This window comes from Anser cygnoides, chromosome 2 (genome assembly GCF_040182565.1).
Source record: "Anser cygnoides isolate HZ-2024a breed goose chromosome 2, Taihu_goose_T2T_genome, whole genome shotgun sequence".
Lineage (NCBI taxonomy): Eukaryota > Metazoa > Chordata > Aves > Anseriformes > Anatidae > Anser > Anser cygnoides.
In genome coordinates, this window is record NC_089874.1 from 3,413,120 (window position 1) to 3,435,191 (window position 22,072).

At 41.2% G+C, this 22,072-nt stretch overlaps 1 protein-coding gene across 1 annotated transcript in view; it reads left to right on the forward strand.

Moving 5' to 3' along the window:
- The window catches only part of OBSCN (obscurin, cytoskeletal calmodulin and titin-interacting RhoGEF), a 162,382-nt gene extending 151,843 nt beyond the window's left edge, over window positions 1–10,539 (forward strand). The window contains 2 exon segments of the mRNA XM_066991378.1: window positions 2,308–2,350; window positions 6,173–10,539. Of these exon segments, the coding sequence (XP_066847479.1) occupies window positions 2,308–2,350; window positions 6,173–7,667 (1,538 nt within the window). The 3' untranslated portion in view covers window positions 7,668–10,539.
- Window positions 10,540–22,072: the final 11,533 nt, after the last annotated feature.

Consider the following 22,072-nt stretch of genomic DNA (forward strand, 5'->3'; position numbering starts at 1 on the left):
CAGCTTTTAACCTGCTTATCAGGGGCTCCTGCTTTGCAAAGCTGTTTTCCTAAACTGCTATCAAACAAGTTGAAATGATAAATCCGGTGCTAAAACGGATGCAGAATATTTTCCTCTTGGAAAAAGAATCCCAAGTTCTCTCATCCTACTTTCATGTGGTTCTATCCTTCACAAAGAATTGCTTAAATCCTCCTTCACACCTTGGATATAGCACGTATAAAACAGATGTTTTATGCACTAAACTGCAGCTCATCAGGGCCTATTTACTACAGGCCATTTACAGTTTCCTCATGCCCAGGCCTGCTGACCCTCGAAATACTGAATTCCTTAGCATCTGCTGCAGATAGAAGTATTGCAATCAATGTCATATGGGAGGACTTCCAGAACACACAGTAATAAAGTAAACATTACAAGGGAATTTTTCTTACAGACATTGTTAAATATATATTTAATTATTATCTAAATAGGGTTGCTGTTCTAATAATTGCTTAAACACCTGTGTTTAGGTGTACAATCAAATTAATTCATTTCCTGTTTACATCAGAACTGATTCTCTTGTTGCTTATGGATTCATCTCATGATATTATTTGATGACTTTTTCTAAAAGTCACGTTACGTAAAAATTCCACAATATCAGTTTAAGGATTTACATATTCATTGGAAATTTCCAGTTTGGGCACAGTAAGTTGTTTGAGCTCTCAATTCATCTTCCATCACTGAGTGATGTATTTCGTAATAGAAAAATTGATGTTTTAAAATACTTGAAAATTGTTAAGTAGGTAGGTAAAGAAGTTATATTCTATTCACATTCACATCTGAACATTTCAAAATAATTTTATCCTTGACATAGCAGATACAGAGTAAAGAGTAAACTCTTATTTCCAAATGAATTATTTTTAAACCCACCTAATTCTATAGTAACTTCCCTGACTCTGTTGGAAATGATTCCAAATTTATACACGCATAAATGAGACAGAGCTCTGCAAACAAAGCATAAAACTCTAGGTCAGATATTACCATCAATATTTGCACAACATTCTCTTTAATTATCGTGGGATTTGCAGTTTCACCTAGCGGCAGAAGAAATTCCTTGAAAGTGGAAATAAAATTAGGTTCAACTATTCCATCTAATATTGTAAATATATTTTAAATATTCTGGCAATGCAGTTTTTGGCCACTATTAAAAATATCAGCATGAATCATAAGTTATATGACAAATAACACAGACACTACAAGCTCCCTGGGCAAGAACTGTTTGTGATTTTATAGATTTTATGTATTTGTTTTGAGTTGCAGTTCACTTGTAATTGTTCAGACAAGAGCTTATTTATTATACGCTGGCTGGAAGATTGTAAACCAATTGCTGGAAAAATTACTTTGACATTAAATTAATTTTTATAGAAACTAACTAACTTATTAGTTAGTTAGTTTTACTAACTTATTAAATAAAAGATGGGGCTTGGTCTTGTTTTTATCTCAATCTCGCATAAGTTCAGTAGATCAGAATATGTTCAAAACAGTCTGGTTTAGTGTCTTAATTTCATTCAGGCAGATAAGTTGGGAACCTGCTGAAAATTTCTATTAGCTCTTCAAATGTTATCAAGAAATTCTAGTTCATTATGGGACAAGGGTCATGAAAATCTGCAAATTAAGTAAAAAAAAATAAAAAATAAAAAATTGAAGAAGTAGACATAAGCGTATTACAGGGCTCCCTCTGGGCTTGGTAGAGAATTTTTTATTCCAATTTTCTGTTCTGATGATAATGATTTTAGTTTTCATTGTTATCAGCTTGGATTTTGCATCTAGTCCACAGTGGAAACTGTTTATTGTTTGGGGGAAACTTTTCTTCTAGTAAGTGAAATCACAGTTTAAAGAATTTCAGCTCTCCAGGGTTTTTCATATCAAGACATTTCCAGGTTTCAGGTTTCTTACACTATCACTAACTTATTATAGGGGAAGGAAAAAAAAAGGGTGGAAAAAAAAAACAACGACTTTGTTTTCTATGTTTGCCCTTCCAAACAAAAATGCCATGATCTCACAACAGCAAAAACCATTTTTTGCGGTATTGTTCTCAACGAAATAGTTAATTGCAAATCTAAATTACTCTGTGCAGAGAGCACTCTGAATTCTCATTCTTGGTCATAATCATTAAAGGTGATGCTGGAAATAACCACAGAAAGCATGGATGGGATGGTACAGGTGTTTTTCTCACTCCAGTTTATTTTGAATAACTGAGGAAAGTTAATTTAATCATTTCAGCTTTTGCCTTTCTTTAACCCCATGCTGTTCATACTGTTTTCTTTGTAGTCACTGAACAAGAGACTAAAGTGCCCAAGAAAACCATCATCATGTAAGTGCTGACTTTTTTTTTTTTTTTTCTGGTAACATTTGTGATTTGCCTTGTTGCCTATGCATGATCCAATAACAAGCTTGTGTTTATTGGCCATGCAAGTGTGTTCATTCCTGTTCCACCAGATCTCATGGTATTTTGTGTTATACAAAGTGACAACCTGAAAAATCTTACTGTCCCCTTCAAAAAAAAAAAAAAAAAAAAGCAATGTTGCTGTTAGACAGCATGGGCTAATTTTTTTTAGGATACTATACGAGAGGAAATTCCACTGACTATTTCAGGAGTTGCACAAGGGCTCAAGGATGTAGAATCTGACTCACAGTGTTGGAAAAAAAAAAAAAGGCGTTGGAAACTGGCTACTCAAAAGATGTACAGACATAACAAACACAGCTTACAATGTTTTATTTTGCCTTCCTGTTTAAATTCTTCAGGAAGGCCTTTCATGATAAAGCAGAAACAAGCTGCACATTTTTACCCTCTCTGGCTCTATTTCTAATATGAGTTTTTTTTTTTCCTTGGGCTTCTTGGTTACTTTGATCCTGATTTATACTGAAATATATAAAGATTAGTTGCAGCAATAAACAGTACTTTCTCAATTGTATGTGGACCAGTAGCTCATCAGCCATTGAAATCTTAAAGTATCTTCTTGTTTATAAGCATCATAAGAAAGTACATAAATAAAATTGTCTTGTGTGCTGGAGGGGCTACACTGTCCTTCTATGTTAGGCCTTCAGAGCACCTTCAAAAAATGTAAGCCGTGTCTTAATGGCCATAGGTGACTGTGGAATGTATATTTTGGGGAAATGCATTTCCACCGGCGTCATAATTTTGCTAAAACCAATCATCGACTTGGACATGCTTCGTGATTCTTGGACATGATGCTTTTTCTTTTTAACAATTTTGTTAGATGGTGAGGTGGATGTGTGAAATGACACCTCAAATATGGTTAAGCAATTGTTTTACCTTTTGTTTCTTGCATTATTTTCTGCGATGACTGTCAGTTGTCATCATTTAGCCACTTTGGAGCCAGTGGATCATTCTTATAAATATGCCTCCATGCCTCCTGCTCCTAGAAGCTTCTGCCCTGAATAACTGATAAATTGGCAAAGAACAGGAAGGAGAGGCAAGAAGGAGGTCTGCCTTTGCCCCCTTCCTTGAACACATCTGTTCAGTTAACACCTTGAGTCATTTTACTTTTTTTTTTTACCTTGTAAAGACCAGAAAATGAAGGTGCTTCTGCCTATGCCATCTCAAGAGCCAGGGTTCAGATATCTACAGGGTAACAAAAAAGAGAAATACTTTTTGATATCACATTCAGAAACATCCCAAGAAAGTCATGAGCAGGAAGTAATCACCCACAGACAGGCCATGTCTAAAGCTTAGTAAAGCTCATCTTTCTACATATCTGTGCCTGTATGTCAGCTGAAAAAATGATTTTATTTCACATCTCTCCTCAGTAAGCTTACCGTCCTCTTTACGATTTCAGATCACAAGAAGCAGCATTAATATTGGCTGATTAAATAAAAACAAACTAATGCAAAATACCATCAGTTCAGCTGGTTCATAAATTTTTAACTGCTCCATGGGCTACTGCATTGGGCAACTCGAGAGGTGATTCCTAAATTAAGGGCTGCAGCCCCAAAGAAGGTTGGTATCTTTGAGAGCAGGTTCTCAGACCGATGGAAATCCCCCACCTTTTGCTAATGGATGGGGTCATGAACCCGTCAGGGAGGCCCTCAGCTAGGACTAGGGTAGTGATGGAGTAAAGTTTGGAACAGCTCTGTTAAGGGCACATTGCATCTTTTGAAACATAATGAGCAGAGCAACAGAAGCAGCTTTGAAACTATAACCAGGAAATAAATAGACAGCTAATTCAGAGACAAGATTGAACAATATCTGTATGTGGAAATCCTGGAGCCAAAAAAGCATTTTAACCTTGCAATGTAGAGCAAAGTCTATTGCAAACACAAAAAGGATTCGTTCTCATCTGCATAGAAGGGACTTAATTTTGCATAATTCAGAAAGGCGCCGTGGTCATTATGAAGGCTCTGCATTGCAGTGTCAGCAAACAAGGCCAACAAGAGGTGCAGAAAAATTCTGATAACTTTTGGGAAAGAGTAAAGCAGTAGGAGGTAAGCAGTAGAAAAGAAGGCTGGAAGGCTGCTCAGGGAGAAAAGAAATTTCACTGTAGCTGATCCAATCCTGACCTTCACTTCATCCCCAAAGGGGCAGAATAATCATGGGAAAAAATCTGATCTCATTAGCAGAAGGCACTACCAAAACAAGTCCAGTCCCCAAAGATCAAATTGGTAGATGAGAAAGCCTACAAGGTATTCAAGCTGGTTAGTCTTCTGTGCTGGTTAGGCAAGTGCAGCAGGACAAACAGGCTCTGCTTTCACAGGGGCTCCTTCCACCTATCTCTGAGTCCCAACTGAAGAGCCAGAGCACAGAGGACTGGAGAGCAGAACTGTTGGTTTCAGCCCTTCAAGGCAGCATGTCAGACTAGCTGCTGAGGCTGGGGAGGAAACAGAGAGAAACAGAAGAATAAAAAAAAAGCTATCGTATTGATTCATAATCACTCCTTCCTGCCTCAGGCGATTGTCTTTATCCTTCAGTTACCTCCATTTTTTTATTCCAGTCTCTGTTGCTTGGAGGTAGGAAGAGAATCTCAGTACAAAAACAAAATCAGTTTTGCCTCTTGGCTCCACTGAACTAGCTACCTCTGCTGAAGAGCATCAGCTTCCTTGCACTTGCAAAGCAAACGCTGTCTTTGCCTTCACGTTTCTCCATGTGAAAAATGACACTGAAAATATCTGCAGGAGTAACTGCATGTTAAACATATGAATTATGAACGTTAAAGACTGAGTTTGGGTGTTCCTGTCCCCAGCTTTTAGTTATTGATAGAATTTTACCTATAGCTCATTTAAAGTCAGTTTGCTCAGGGATGGGAGGAGAATATTGTTTTGACACAAGCAGTTTATCTCTGCAGAGATACGGAAAAATCCCAACTGCTTTGGGTGCCTCAAAAAATATAAAGACCAGCAGAATTCCTCTCAGAAATAGCAATCATGCATCCCAGATTGATCTGGTATTCCTATGGCAATCGCTGGTAGTAGGATCAGGCTGTGCCTGCAATGGCAGTATTATGAAGAGTAAAAATGAGTATAGTTTGACATAGATGACTTCTGCGGGAAATGTTCTAACTTCCTTTTCCTGGCTTCCAAATGCCCTCTTAATGTAACTGTTCTGCCTGTGGAAAGGCAGATGTGTGGTCTCAAAAGAATCAGCAACATAAAGATATGATAGACTTATTAAAAAAGAGGAAACTACTGACCCTACTGTAAAAAAAAAGAACATTTTGCCATTGAGTTTGAAGCCCAGATTTTAGCCAAGGACACTTAGAAAAAGGGTGAACACCGCAAGTGTTTAAAATCTTCGGGTGAAACTGCTATGTGGGTCCAAAGTAGCATAGTAGGTGGTGAACACAAGCACGTGAGATATAGCAGCATCCAGAAGACCATTTCTCAGCTGGAGATACTCATTGTCTTTGTGCACTCAAGGAGGCTAATGGAGCTAGGATCCACCTCGGGGAAATGGCACTGAGGTTCTGGCTGATTCAGAAAGTAAGTGGAGATGGGCATGTGGGTGTGTGTGTTGTGTGTGTATCCCCTCCAAAATGACATGCTTCACCAAAAGCTGGAGTGCTCATAAAACTAACCCCACTATAGCACCTTGATCCACAATGGCATGTGCGGATGGAGTGTGGCTCCCCAAAAAGTCTCGTCTTCTTGCCAACTCCATCTCAACCCTTTCCCTCATCAGAGAGGAAACGATAACCACTGTGGTGAAGAGCCCAAGGCAAAGGGGAAGGGTTTCTCCTGCCCGTTCTTCTTCAGGTCATTCACCTTCCCGCTCTCCGAGAGCGGAGCCAACTCCAGAGCCAGTTTACGTTTCAAAGATCAGGCAGCCTGTCCACAGACATGAGCAAGAGGCAACATCGAAGTCTGCTGTCCCCGTGCTTTATATCACAGAGCCCGAGAACAGGCAAGGAGCAGCAGCAAGAGAAATCACAGAGACCAAGACAGAAGAGCAAAAGCCCAAATGGGTTGAAGTAGAAGAAATAATTGAATTCAAGGTGAAAAAATCACCAAAACCTGCAAGGAAAAGAGGATCTTCTCCAGCAAAACAAGAAAAAGATGACTCAGGGGTGTTAACATTCACTTTTCCCAGCTCAAGGCCTAGGCATTCCCCAGATGATGATCCAAACACAAACAATTCCAACAATAAACTGGTGGAACAGTCAAAATCTTCTTTGCCTAAAGACAATCTCTCTGAAGTTGACATCCAGCCCCTGGTGTATGCAACAGATCAGGAAGGACCTCAAGTCAGCAGTGAGGACAGAAGTTCCCCGTGTGGGTCTGAACAACTAGGCAATAATTCATTTATTGATTACGGAACTGAAGGAAAGAGCAGCCCACAGGAAGCGAGTGCCCACTGTGGATCAGGTGTCGATTCCCCACTGCTTGCCTGCGGGGGTGAGCCCTTGATCTTCAGCTTTGAGACTGCTGCTGCTGCAGACGAACACGAACTTCTGTTCTCACCAGCGAGCCCCGAGGTTAAAGAAGAGGAGGATGAATTAGACACATCTTGGCCTGTTGAAGAGGGAGTACCCGAAGTAGTGCCAGATGTCCTTCCAGAAGAGGATAATGTCATCATAGTTGAGGAGCCAGAAGAACTACAGACAGAAGACATTAGCACCCGGGACCGCAAAATCTTAACCCACAATGGCAAAGTATTAACTTTGGAGGATCTTGAAGACTATGTTCCTGAAGAAGGCGAGACCTACGGGTGTGATGATCAGAACCAGACAGCAGACAAACCGTGCGAGATCTCTGTGCTCCAGACAGAGATTAACGAGCCAACGATTGGAAAACCAGTGCTTCTGAACCTGGGGAGACCCGTGGTTTCCAAGCCCAGGCAAAGATTTTTCAGCAAGTTTGAGGAGCATGTTCCTGGGGGCATGTTCGTGTCGGCATCTAGAGTAACTGGTGTGCAGTCTGTAGGCCCCTCAAACATCTCTTTCCATGTGAGCGATACCTGCATGGCAGTGACGCCTGGAGTGCACGCAGCAACAGCAGCAGCTTCTCCTGGTCCCTCCTTTACAGTGAAACCATCTTTCTGCACTGAAGTCCAGCTCTCGGCAGACAACGGACAGTCGAGTTTTAAAACTGAAGTTTCCACAAGAACCCTCAGCTATGGGACTGTTGGTGAGCCTGTTACGCTGCACATCAGCACAGAAGACCTCTCCCAAAGCTGAGCAGATACAAGCATAATTTTTAACACAAAAGAAAAGCAGAAAAAAAAAATCAGAATTGTTGTAGGTGAGGAGAATTGGTGGCAATGATTACACGGTAACATGTATGAGGGAATATCTTTGAAAAAAATGTATTTAAATATGAGTTTTTCCAGTCTTAAAGGGAACATGTATGTCAGTTTGGTAATTTTAAAAGCTTTGATCGAGGTGAACATATATCATTCCAGAGTGGAGCTGTGGTGATAGGCTTAAGAAAACCCTGATTCTCCTACCTGTGACACAAATATAAATAAGTGCTTTTTGTTCGTGATCATAAAAATTATTTCACATGCCAACTTGTAAATTATAGTGTGGCAAGAAGGTGAAAGTACCTAAGCTTTTCAGCATCCTTCAGCAGCCAGAATAGGAAGACTGTTTACAGCTAAAGCAATCTCCTGTCACGGTGTGCACCTGAAGGTCGTGAAGTTTCTCACTGCTTTGACACCAATTAGCTCTGCCAAAATTTTCTTCATAAACCTTTCAACATGCACAGCCTGATTAAACTATTATGAACTTCTGCCACAGAATGAAATAACTACGAAATATTGCATTTACTAGGAATGCAAAGGGCTGCTCAGACCTTTCAGTTGAAATTCTAACTTGACTGAAGTCAGTGGTCAAAGTCCCGCTGACTTGAGGAGGTCAAGGATTTCATTGCTCTCTTCTGCATTGAGTTAAAAAAATAAATAAATAAAAATACAAGAAAAAATACCGTATTTAAAATGACAGCTATGTTCAAGTCCACTTCCTAGTTGTGTAAAGATGTAGGTTTCATTTTCTCTGCATTCTAGTGTAGTGGATTTATGAACCATACCTTTTAAAATACAGATTTACTTAATGCTCAGCAAAAAATTAAAGGGCTGCACAAAATGACTTCTGTATCTATAATCAAATGCTAACACACACAGAGAACCACAAATGTGGTCTTTGTCAATAAATATTACTGGTAGAATAATCTGGTGTATTTGGTCTCCTGTCCATGCCAGTGGTGAAACGTTGCCATTAGCAGATTGATGGATAATGTCTCCTAACATGCTAAAAGGAATTCACCACTGAGCAGCAGGAGCACAAACGCAGTTAAAAGCAAAACAAAGCAACAGATCTTGACCACAAATGTCTGGCTGAAGAATACACCTGTTGATAATATTTTGGGCTGCTTGGAAGCACTGCCAGGTACAATTGCATCACGTTACTGTAACCACGTATGTTGAACTGCACTGTAGATGTCACCCTTACTGCCTTCTGTTGAGTTTCTCTGGAGCTTTGCAGCAGGAGAGCTGATTGCGAGGGGAAGGCTGAGATGCACCGGGCATGGCTCATTCATTCCTGTTGGCTTCACCAAAAGTGGAATTTGCACAAACCTTCAACAAGTTGCTCAGCCCTGGAAAGAAATGAGCTCATAGGCCCAAATACTGGTCCCAGTTGAAGTCAACTGGAATTTGTCATTGATCTCAGTAGGACCAAGCACTGGCCCTCTCCATCTGACAGAGGTATGGGGTGAAAAGTCCTAACACCTTGTCCCTGCTGAGTTGTGTGGCCGTGTCACAGTAGAAAATGTTTTCATTTAGATGGTGCAGGGAAACCAGAAATGCTCAGACGCAGCTGAATTTCTAACTAGCATGAAGAGAGAGGATTGAGTGAGTTTTTGCCTTGGAAATGTTGGTGTGTGATGTTCTGTCTCAGTGTTTCCCAGCTAGGTAATATTGTGAAACTTGTTCTGGAGTCCTCCAGGCAATATTCCTGCTAACAGGGACTGAATTTACAAAAGGTGCTTGTAGAAAAGAATGCATTTTTTTTTCTTCTGTGGCTGCACCTTGATCATGTGGTGACTGAAATTAATGCATTTCACAGCCTTTTTCATTTCAATATCCAGACAGGATATTATGTGTAATACCACGTGAACCACCCTCCAGATATAGGATGCTTTTCCAGTGATTGCATATGGTGAAAGAAATGAAGCCTCTTTTATGTTACTCTTCTGTTTTTGATAACAACTCCTTGGTTTATACGGTTTGTTTTATAATTAAGCAATACAATGGATATATATTAGTGCTTCTTTCATATATTGCACTGTATGTTGGAAAGTAGCAGACGTACAACAGGGAAATACTTTTGAAACTGGAAGTGTTTCTTTCATATCAGACCTGATTCTATTCTCAGTTATTCAAGTATCCATACAGAATAATTCCACGGGAGGAAGTGAATTTCATTTGGATTTATGTAGATACTGCTAACAAACAAATTTGCTCTATATTAGTCTTTAAAAACATAATATTAATCCAAAAGATAGTAAAGATGCATAAAGGAATGCAGAGGTTCCTCCTGATGTGCTTGATGCTCAGGTATTTTTTTTAAGAAGCTAGAAAGCTGCAGTTCAGATGGTCATAGAAAAAATACTCATTAGCCCAAAATAATTAACATCTGTTTACACTTTCTTTTGAAATTTAAGCAAAAGAAAATCAATTGAAAAGAATGTTTAAAATCTTTATGTAGAACTCTGTTCAAAAAATGAAAGGTTTATGAGAAGTCCATCACATATTCTTTCAAAATATTTTCCTAGAGGTTAAAAATTATGCTTGTAAGTGATTAAACTGTGTAGATAACTAATGAGACGTGTGGGGGTTTATTTCTTGTAGATGAAAACACAGCTGTATTAAAATTTTAATACAATGTTTTACCATAATTCCTGCAGGTATTAATAAAGTGGAAACTTCAGTTTGCTTGAGATACAAAAAAAAACAAACAGACAAAAAAACAACAAAGCAAATCAAATGCAAGATACGCTGTTAGATGCTGAGTTTATATCAATAAATGTCTTGCATCGGCTGTCACTAAACTTGCTGGTTTTGTGTTCTTCTCTGTTCATTGCACTCCACCCTCCGTCAGCTCATCCACTTCTCCCATCGACCAGCAGGAGCTGAGCTGCAGCCCAAGGACATTATTAACGCAGTTCGGCTCTAGCTGCAATATTTTACAAACAGTTTCAGAAGTGTGGAAATGAAAGAACCTGTTTTGAGGGATACTTCCTGTTCAGTTTTACGATCGTTCAATAGTTTCTTTAATAATTTTGAACAATGTTCGTCTACTTGGGTTCTTCTCTGAGGCTGATTTGGAACTTCAAAATACGCGTGGGTATTGTGTTCCTGGTTATTTGCTGAAGGGGATGTGAGGTGGAAAGGTTCATGGTCAAGATTTTAGGACTGGCAAACAGGCTGTCCATTGCAGGAGCGTCATCGCCACAGTGTTAGTTTGATGTACCTTAGATAATATTCAAGCTCCTCAGGTCAACAGCTTGAGTCCCAGTGTGTAACATCACTAAGTACGGAAGAAAGCAATGGTACTAGCAAGACAGGGGAGCTGAATCCTGCATTATCTTGTTAGGCCTGGAATGTTTGAGAACCTCTTGCCTCACCAGTTGTCTTAGTTTGATCTTAATACCACATTTGACCATAATAACACAAATCGTAGTTAAACTGAAATATATTTTCTCCTTGAGAGACACCGAGGGTGTTTCACGCCTTTCCAAATGGCTCACTTGTTGGCAGCTGCCCAGCTGGTAGGGCAGCACCAGCTGGCAGCAATCATAACAGGAACTCCAGGGAATCAAAATATTTTTCTAGGGAAACATTTAAAGATCTTTCACCCAGCCCAGTGCTGATGACTGCTGATGGGGCAGTCTGGGACGTGTAAGCAAAACTTGCTTTTTCCATCAACAGACCCAGAACTGAAACATTCCATAACCATGGGAGAAGGACAGTAGAAAAAAAATAAAGTCAAGTGAGTTGTGTTAAAAGAGGGTGATCCAAACCTAGCCTTCAACTTTACCTTAAGCCCTATCATGTGAATTTGCTGTCTAAAGGCTGGGAAAGAAGCAGAATCGAAACAGAGCTGCAGGACCTGCTGTATGTGAATGACGTGAATCAAGTCAGAACCATGTGTATGCAAGTATTTTAATTTTTTTCTTTCAGCAAGATCCTGATTGCTCTCCCTGCGTCTTGGCCCTCTGGGAACCAATTCTTGGTATGGCAGGGAGTCATTTTTTCCGCTCCGAGAATACAATCAGATTTATTTTTCTTTTACCTATGGGAAACTTTTTTTTTTTTTTTAATTCCTGTATGAAATGTTTTTAAAATAATTAAGGTTTGGGCAACCAGAATAAGATGTCTAAAGTAGAGCTTTTTAGCTCGTTTTGTCGTGGACTGCAACATCATTCACATTTGTACCCTTCCTTTGCAAGCAATCACATTGTAAACATGATGAATAGTCTTAATCTGACATGGGTTTTGTCATTTTTGATGGGTATTTAAGGGTATCCCTAGATATCTGTCCCTTTGTTGTGCCTCGTCATGTTTTGGGGAAGGAGTGCTGGGCAGGAGATTGGATGTGATTAGCTCCTGAGGTCCTTTCCAATCTGAATTATCCAGTGATCCCACCTCCCCTTGCTTCTTCCGCCAGTGCTGGCTGGGGAGGACTCTGTGGGATTTGTCTCCCGGGTGGCAGTTCTGCAAAGATGTGTGTTCAAAATCCATTTTTGTTTGGAAAGCTTCTTGTCTTCCCTCTTCCTTCAGGACTGTAGTTTCTTGAGGCAGAAGATATGTCTTCCTCTGTATAACGCTTCCCTATCCACAACTGCTGTGCATTACTGTGCACACCAGCTGGCCTTGCCCCTGTAGTGTCTTACAAAGACACAGCTGAGTGAAAATTTAAGTTTCAGGTACTTTCCAGTGCAAACCTAAATATTGCAAAGGAGGACAAATACATTATTCTTCAAGCAGTAGCTTCAGAGTCTTTTTTGCCAACCTTTCAGGCTTACAGGCTCATCAACCCTCCCTTCTTTAGAGGCACCACCGAGCCTGGTACGTGCCCGATCCTCCTTCTCCTTCCCCTTCCCCGGGACAATAGCCTTGGTATCAGCACAGCAGGTCACCTCTGGCTTCGTTTCACTGCTCTCAATGAAAGTATTTTTGCCAGGCCAGCCAGGGTGGGGTTGAGCTGGGAGATGAATCCCAATGTGAGGAGATGAATCCCTCGTTCCACTGTCTGGGATGTCTGAGGGGCCGGGGACACGCGCTGTGGTGCGGTGTCCTCGCCCCGGTGAGATGCGTCTGTCCGAAGTTTGTCGTGCCAGTCTCCTTGTCCTGAGTCTTAGCCACCTTCCCTCCTGCTGGAATAAGCGTTCCTGCGTCATCTCCCTGCTCTGTGAGGGGAAAAGGACGTGATGACAGACGCTTCTTCTGATTGTGAGGGGTTGGATGCTGCTGCTGTTTTCTTTTTACGCTGAAGAGAGAAAAGCTATTCTTCTTGTCTGTAGGAAGGGCTTCCTCACCGCCAGCGCTGGAGACTTCTGTCCAGGCCTCGCTTCAGCGTGCTGACCAGGAGATCAAGACAGCCCTAAGGAAACTTGTGGACTCGGCGTCACTGCTTGTGACTCTTCCCCCGGGCGTGCGAGGAGCCGGTGGCCATGGCCTTCCTGGGCCCGTTCCCTCAGACCACTCGGGAGCAGCAGCCGGGCCTCCTGTTCACGAAGCCAGCACCCAAACCCAGACTGCTGGAGGGCATGGTAGGTCTGGAATTAATTGGGAACATGTCGCAGGGAAGCTGAGGGAGGCAATAATGTTGAACACACAAATAAGGATTTTTTTTTTTCCTCCTTGGTTGTCTGTTTTGAGCAGCCGCAGGGTAAGAGAGGACATCCAGACCCAGTGAAACGTGGTGCTGTGGGTTGGGGTTAGGTTGGCACAAACCTTGGGGCAGATCTTTCTGGAAACAGGATTTGGTGGGGTGGGGAAGGGAGATTGTTTTTCTCTTCTAGTCTGCCATAAACAAGCTGGAGTTTTAAGAGCCCTTTGTCAACCGCCAGAGGCTCTGTAGCACGTAGGGCACAAGTTCACCCGCAGTTCGCTGGCCCTGGCGCTTGAGGAGACCCCTCAGCAGTTTATTTGCTTAACACCAATGAAGTGTGTGACTGCGTCTTGCTATGGGAACAAGGCTTTCATGTCCGTGGTGTTTCTGAAACACACGAACAAGCTGCAGCCCTTCCGCTCCTCCTCCTGCTTCTGCCCTAACAACTTGTCTGGGCTGTCTGCGTCCTGTCAGAGCATCTGGCCTCCACCAAGGTGATCCTAAAAGGATTTGTCAGGTAGCCTGCAGCCCTCAAACTCCAGACACCGTTAAAAAAAAAAAAAATGTCTAAAACTTTAGAATGATTTAATGGAATCAGACCCAAAACAACTGCTCAAAAAATTACAGGATTTTAAAACCTTTTTTTTTGTTGTTGTTGTTGTTCTTTTAGTGGGAAATCATCCATGCAAATAATCCTCTGGTGAAGCAGAATAATTCAAAAATGATCTATGATTCTATGAAAAATCAGAAGTAAAATGTGAAATGGATTATTTCTTTAGTCTCAAATACAGAGAGCACAGAATAGAGAATGTGATGGGTCTGCAGTCCTTTCACTCGAGGCAGCTAAAGGTCTTATCAACAGGGGAATTATTTTAATAAGATGGAGACTTGACAACTGTCCCTTTGATTATATGTTTTAAATAAAAAGAAGGCAAATATTTTGATAGTGCTGGCAACAGGAAAGCACAAAGCCATTTTCCACCCAGCTGGGATCCCTCACCCTGCCGGTAATGCCTTGAATAATCATGTTCATCAAAGTAAAGCAGTATTATGTGCTTTCTAGAAACTGCTGCTTTCTTCCAAAACCAGCCTGCACCAAACATTGCCAGAATGTTGCCCTCAAAAGCTCCTTCCCGCTGGCAAAAGACTTCTCTTTATTTCCCCTTTTCTCAGATGGAAAAGATGATGTATTTTATTCCAGGGTGTAACTCTAGTGGTCAGTGTCAAAAGAAAAACAGGTACTTTTGGAATAGATGCTCAAACCAGTTTTTGAAGATATATCTGATCAAATAATTAGTAATAAAAACAAAAATATCTCATCTGCCTTCAAGCTCCTCCATCTTTTTATTTCATCCTTCCTGTAATGTTCAGATGCCAAACCTTGTTCTGGTGTAATTTAAGAGCTGTATGGGGACATTTTCCAAGAACCCAAGGGAGGTGTACCAGATTACTCCTCCAGATTAGCCTATTTCCATGCTAGCTGTACCTCTGGACACGGCCTTCCATGGCCACCAGTTCTACATTTATGTAAGCTTACTAATTTCACTGATGCAATCTGATTGCACCAGTGAATCCGAAACTGTCCTTACAATGCATAGTTTAACTGTATTATTTGTGTGTAGAAAGCTAACACCAGGCATATCATCATAGTCACACACTGGTGGAACCCAAGCCCAAGTTAAATTATCTCCTAAAATGGATGCTCTGAACTAACACTTTCCTTTCAGTCATCCTATTTCTTTTTGCCCTTATAGACTGCCTTTTCTATTTGTGCCTGCATGTGTTTCCTTACAGAAAAGTTCATATAAATAAAAAATAAATAATAATAATAATGAAAAAGCAGCCCTTTGCTTCATATGGCCTTCTCAAAAGGGCCAAATCCCCCCTTTAGCTTCAACAACGCTCAGCTGAGGTCGGATGGGTTCAGCTCTGACACAAGGCAGACTGGAGATAGCTCCAAAGTTTTGCTCTGGCTTTCAGCTGTGCCCTCCTGGGTGACATGCCTAACTTTCCCTATTTCTGCCACCAGACAAAGCACAAAGGCAGATTCCAGCTGAAGAACCAAGCGCACCGAAGCCCAGCCCTGGCCTTTCCCGCGAAGAGGCGGCAGCTGGAGCTGAGAGCGCTCAGGAGCGCACTGTTCCCATTTCCAGGTGAATACAGGTTCTGACACACAGATTTCCAAACGTGGCAGACTTTGGTATCAGAAAAGCAAGTCCTCTGTAGAGAAGCAGTTGGTGACTTGAACTGGTTCTTGTAGGTTTGTTATCGTCTTCAGAGTCCTGTGCACACATGCAGTATGCAAGAAGGATATAAATGGTTGGGGAGAAATTAATTCCACCAAAACTAAATTCTTCTTTTATTAATTTTAAGTAGATGTTGTTTTGTCTGGTGGTTAAATACATAGATCGATGGCAAAGTATATCCCTGCAGTTATGTGTGACTGTGTAATAATCTTTTCTTCATGAAAGAACATCACCAGCTGCGGGGGCAGGAGACTGGTACAGAAGAGAAGGAGATGTGGTCTGGGATGTACACAGTGAAGTTTATATTGAGACCACGGAAAGAACTCATGTGTACAAGACTGAGGAGAAGACCCCAACAAGTAAGGAAGAGACTTGTTTCAATTTCCCAAATCCTGTGATTGTCGTTGTCTTCTCTTTGGCTGATACCTCTAATTGACTTGTTGTTGGTGGTGGTTTTTGTTTTGAAATAATTCAATGTCTTGACCAATAACTGTTTTTTTAAACAAAAAGTAACATATAAGCATGAAGATAAGCCTAAAGGTAATGTATAAAGAAACCCAAAAATATTGCTGTGTTGTCTCTTGATATGATATTAAGCCAATATCATATCCAAAATGGCTGGTCATGAAAATCCCATTCGAGCAACTCAACCTAAAGCAGCACACCATGGACAAAGTTATGGTATCGTGAACACCTCAAACCTTTGTGTCTCACCAGGTCCTCCCTATATGCAAGTGACAATAGAGGATGTGCAGGTGAATGCTGGGGAACGTGCCAAATTTCAGGCAGTCATTGAAGGAACCCCTCAGCCTACTGTGTTGTGGTTTAAGGTAAGTGCAGACGTTTCCCTGGACTGTGGGGAGGACTGCAAAGCAGTACTTCTGTGGGGAAAAATCTTATTCTTTCCTCTTACACCTCTTATGCTGATTCTGGGTCATATCTGTAGATGTTGAGTCAGCTGCAGGTCTCCTTGGGACACCAATCATGCACCTTGCTTTGTCTTGTCTCCAGTGTCACTGAGGCTCCTTTCACAGGGAGGACAACCAGAGAGGTTTGGGGACCTAGGTGGGCAGGAGGTGTCTGTCTGAGAGCCACCAAGATGTGTGCTGTAGTTTTGGGGTCACAAATGGGCTTAAGAATGGTTTTCCAATTGTCAGCTGACTTCCAGGCTCTGTACCTCTTCTATAAACTGAGTAAACTGAGTGTGAGTAAAGACAGTAATTGACCAAATGGAAAGGAAGGAGAAATCATTTATTGTTCCCCAGAATATTGTTGTGCCCCTCAAATAAGCCAGTGTTGTTCCATAATGATTGTCTGAAATGCTTCTGTCCAAAAAAATGTTTTTGTTCACGAAAGTTTGATTCTATTTTTTTCTACCTTCTGTATGGGAAGGGCAAGGATAAACTACTCGGACAAATGAAATAACCTTAAAAACCAAAAAAAACCCCCTCCTGCACCCACATGTGCACACATACACATGCCTGAACACCTTGAAAAGATAAGAACAAGGCAAGAATATGTGATACATCCTGTTACAGTTCTCCCAGTCTCTAATGTTTTCAGCTCAGTGTTATCGTGGGCTTGATGAACTTTCACCTGTTCACTAACCCATAACAAAGCACTCCTCCATGCATTTATTTAGTCTCCCCTTGCACCCATGTAAGCTTCTTGCATGTACAGTGTCCTTTGGCAAGGAGTTCAATCCAACAATGGTATGTTGCCCAAAGCATCACCTCTTTTCATTGTTCTGTGATGGCCCTTAGTTTTCGTATCAGAAAAAGTCCGTCCTTGCCCACTCTTTCCAAACTATTCAGAATTTTAGACAGCTCTGTCATAACATATTGCTAAAGCCTCCCTTCCAGGCTGAAGAGCCCCAACTTGCTCTATCAGTCCTTGTCTGGAAGCTATTACAGAGAGACCATTGCTGCAACAGCTCCTCACCCTTGGCAAACCAAGGATTTATAAGATGGTACTATCGCCTTCTATGGTTCTTCCCTAATCATTTCTAACATCTGGTATGTAATTTTTGTTGTTGTTGTTTTGTTTTTTTTCTTTTTTGACTGCCATCCAGCACTGAGCTGTGTTGCCATGGAGTGATCTGTTGTAATTCAAAGTTTTGCTCCGGTGTAGTAAAGAACAGCTCACAGCCCGTCATTTCATATGGAGAAACAGGGTTGCATCACTTTATGTTTTATCTGTATTAAATTTCATCTGACATATATTACTGCCCAGTCAACTGGTCTCATAAGGTCTGCACATCTTCATACTCTGCCCTCTATGTCACACAACCCCTCCTGTACTCTTTTTTTACGGCATTTATGGATGTAAAACAGCATGCGTGGCAGCACAAAGTGGGGACCAGGCAGGAGCAAGGCTGCTGATCTTTGTGCTCCCTGGGCTGACTGCCCAGGCTTGGTGTGTTGGAAGAGATGAAACATAAACCACACAGCCCTGGTGAACCCTCCCAAGCCTGTATTCCCATGAATGGGTTACAAAACAAAAATGTTGTGTAACATAGATAAACAGTTTGCCATGAGGACTTCTTCAGCCAGCATCTGTTTTCTTTCCATTTCTTGAAGAGAAGAAATATCTGTTTCCATCTTGGTTTTCCAGTACCAAAAAGTCCTTTCATTCTTTCAGGGCACTTCACTGCTGACAGACAGCAATAGGCTCCATCAAGGGATGGCAGGCACAACGTATTTCTTAATCCTGGACAACGTTGGCTCAGAAGATGGTGGTGTCTACACCTGTGTAGCCAAAAATGCAGGAGGGGAGGTTCTGTGCAAAGCCGAACTTGTTGTACACGAAGGTAATGTCGTTCTTTCAGCTGCGGGATTTACTGCGATAGCCCCTGCAATATTTATTCTGTTGCCATCTTCTCCTGGTACTCGTGTGGTTTCTGCCATGTATCCCTACCTAGCAGTTGGATATTAGCGGTATGGCATGATCCAGTATAAAGGTAAATGGTCTAATCACCTACACAGATGGGCAAAGGAGTTTGTTTGGTTTTTTTTCCCTGCTTGAGACCATATGATGAACACTGATATGATATAGTGGGCCGCAGAAATAAGTGGGGTCATGCCTCTGGTGGTGGTCTGCTCTTTACCCTGAGTCCTCTTATTGCTGTCAGATGAAGATGCAGCCCCAGTGATCGTGTTGGCAGGTTCTGTCATCAAATAACTACACCTAATTCTGTGCAGAAGTTTAGAGGACCCCTGTATATTTTCTATATACTGTCCTGAAGTAAATTTGAATACCGTTAGCAAGACATCGTGGTCTGAATATTAACCCTTACATTTTTCTTCATTTCCAAAGCTAAGAAAGACCAAGCAGCAAAAAAAGTGGCCACCCGGAGAAAACTCCATTCCCTGTACGAGGTTAAGCAGGAGATTGGAAGGTAAAGGAATTTCCCAACATCACAGCATCGCTGCAGGAGTACAGCTCATTGCCCATCTCAGCTGCTGAGCAGCAGCAACCAGAGGCACAAGAGGGCCCAGCTGTGAAAAAGTAGGGAATGGTGAAAGGACTGGCAGAAGTGGGAGGTCACCCCGCTACAGGTGGGCTGGAAACACTTCCCTGAGTTTTCTGCCAGGTTGGGAGAGTCCATAGAGCCCGCAGGTCCAGGTGGCTCCCACCAGAGAAATACCAGTCGGAGCCTGGCAGAAAAGGTGCCCAGGTATGGCTCTTGGGCAATATTAGCCTCAAAAGCCCACAGTAACGTACTTACAAGCACTGTGTCCATCCAAGGGGTCCGAGAGCATCAGCCTTTGCCAGCACAAGCCTGTAGCACCTGAAATTCCTTTTCCTTCGACAGGAACTCATTGCTTAGTTTTGGAGACAGCCGGGAGAGGGCAATAGCAGCTCGCACACAGGAAAATCAGCGTTGGCGGAGAGTTTAAGCCCTGAGCAGCAGGAGCTGAAAAAGGCTGGGGAGTGGAAAGGTCTACACCTGCAGCGCAGGGGACTTTGAACCGAGTCTGAGCAGGGCTTTTCCTCTGATTTTACACAGGGGCTGCTTCAGCTTTGTGAAACGAGTTGTGCATAAAGGGAACAGAGTGTCTTGTGCTGCCAAATTCATCCCTCTGCGAAGCAAAACGAAGGCTCGTGCACATCAGGAGAGGGATATTCTTGCCTCTCTGTCCCATGACAGAATTACCAGGCTGCTGGATCAGTTTGAAACACGGAAAACCCTGATTTTGATTCTAGAGTTGTATCCTTTTCTGTGCTTCTTCTCTGAGGAGGCTGGGAAGTATTCCTCAGGCAGACCTCAGCTATCAAATAAAGCGAAGAGCCATTTTTAGTTTTTGCCTGAGATAAAAAAAAACACACAATCTTTCCACACTTTACAGGATAACATAGCTATGTGCACTCCTCACTGAAGTACTATGTTTCTGCTGTTTTAGGAAAAGCCATGATATAGCTTGCATATAAGAGTAGGAATGAGTTGTTAAGCACCAAAGTTCTTTTCTGAAATATCTGGAAGTGAACGACTCAGTTTGCAACGAGATCTCATGAATTCTGCTCTCTGTTAGTTGAGCAGAGGTAGCTACAAAGTAAAAAGAGTAATTTAACTGTAGTTGTATTTGCCCTTAATGCCCTTGTGAGATGCTCCAGCGAGGAGCTCCTTGACCGTTTATTCAAGAAGAGTGTCGTCACCGAAGCAGAGGTAAGCTTTCCTTCTCGTTTGAAAGTCCAGAGCTGGTGGGTACCACCTGTTCCTTCTGCAGAGAATAATTTCCAGCTATATTTTCTTTTTCCAGTGTGAGGAATATCTTTGAATCAGTGATAACCTGTCAAAACAGAATCAGGATTTACAATGTGTTCCCATCAGCTTTTATTGGTCAGTTTCTTCAGGGAACAACTAGAAACTACCAGTGATTTTGCACACCACATCACATTCAGCCTAATACAAACCGTATTTGCTGATGCACCATTTCTTTGCTATCTGTCACCTATGGAGATTCCATATCTTCACTTGTTTAATATCGTAATGCTTTGAATGCTTTGTCCCTTCACAATTGTACCGGTATCCAAGGGCTGAAATGACAGTTTCTAAGGTGGTGGGTTTAGTTTTTTAATATTTGGTACTCAAAGCTCAAAATATTTCACGTCTCCTGTCTATTAGCCAAGTTTCCTGTACTTATTGACAAAACTGATTTTTCTCAGAGATACTCAGAGGGAAATGTCAGTCAACACTATAAAAATTCAAAGGCGATGGACTTCCAATTTTGAAGCTAGCTGTAAATCTTCATTCCTCATTCAGTCTTAGTCACACTGAATCTATACACAGTCAAGAAAATAGGTTTGCAACATAGTTTTAATGTCTGTTTGTTTTTCAAATGTGTTTGCTTGATTTACGCTGTTTATGAGCCAAATCTGAGTTCTAAAAATAAGGCTTATTGAACTTTTTAAGTGAGGGCTTTCTCGCATTAGGCTCAACTTCCTTCCACACAGTAATGTTTGGTTCACATCTGATTTCAACTGCAAGGACTAATATAAGAAGTTCAGTCCAGTTTTAAAAGTATTCCTAGTTCAATCTCTTCCTCTCTTACATAGAAAAAAAAAAAAAAAAGAAACCATTGGTGGAATCAGGGACCTTCTTTATTTAATATTGATGTTTAATGCTTTAATGACTAATTGTTTAATATCTTATTGATTTTTTTAGGTCAAATTGTATATCAAGCAAATTTTGGAAGGAGTCAAATATCTTCATGACAACAACATTCTACATTTGGACATCAAGGTAATGTGCAGTGGCAGGTCTAGTTTGTCATAGCTTCTTGTTGGCCAGGGAATGTTTATTTTATTTTATTTTATTTTATTTTATTTTATTTTATTTTATTTTATTTTATTTTATTTTATTTTATTTTTTATTTATTTTATTTTATTTTATTTTATTTTATTTATTTTATTTTCTATTCTATTTTATTCTATTTTATTCTATTTTATTCTATTTTATTCTATTTTACCAGCCTCTGAACATCCTCATGGTTTATCCTGAAAGGGAAGACCTTAAGATCTGTGACTTTGGCTTTGCTCAGAAGATCACACCCTTTGAGCCTCAGTTCAGCAAATATGGGTCTCCAGAGTTTGTTGCCCCAGAAATTGTTTCTCAGTCACCGGTGTCAAAAGCAACTGATATCTGGTAACCTGTTGTCTTTCTAAAAACCTTTTGCACTAGACAGCCTGAATTTGGGGCTTCTAGATTGAAACAAATGTTTTCTTAAGAATACCTAATGATATTATACTGTGTGTGTACATTCACTCCATAGGGTAATTTATTGTAGTTACAGCAAACTATTTTGCAGTGGATAGGCTTCATCTCATCGCAAGCTCAGTACCCTCTGCTTTGCAAATCTGACTGTGTGGGGGTATGGGGAGTGTTGTGCAGAATCACGAGCCGTTGGTCACACCTGCCATGTCTGCAATGTACCACGTGCTTATAGGTACAAACAGGGCACTAGGGAGTAAGTAACACTGTACTTTGATAGAGATGGTGCA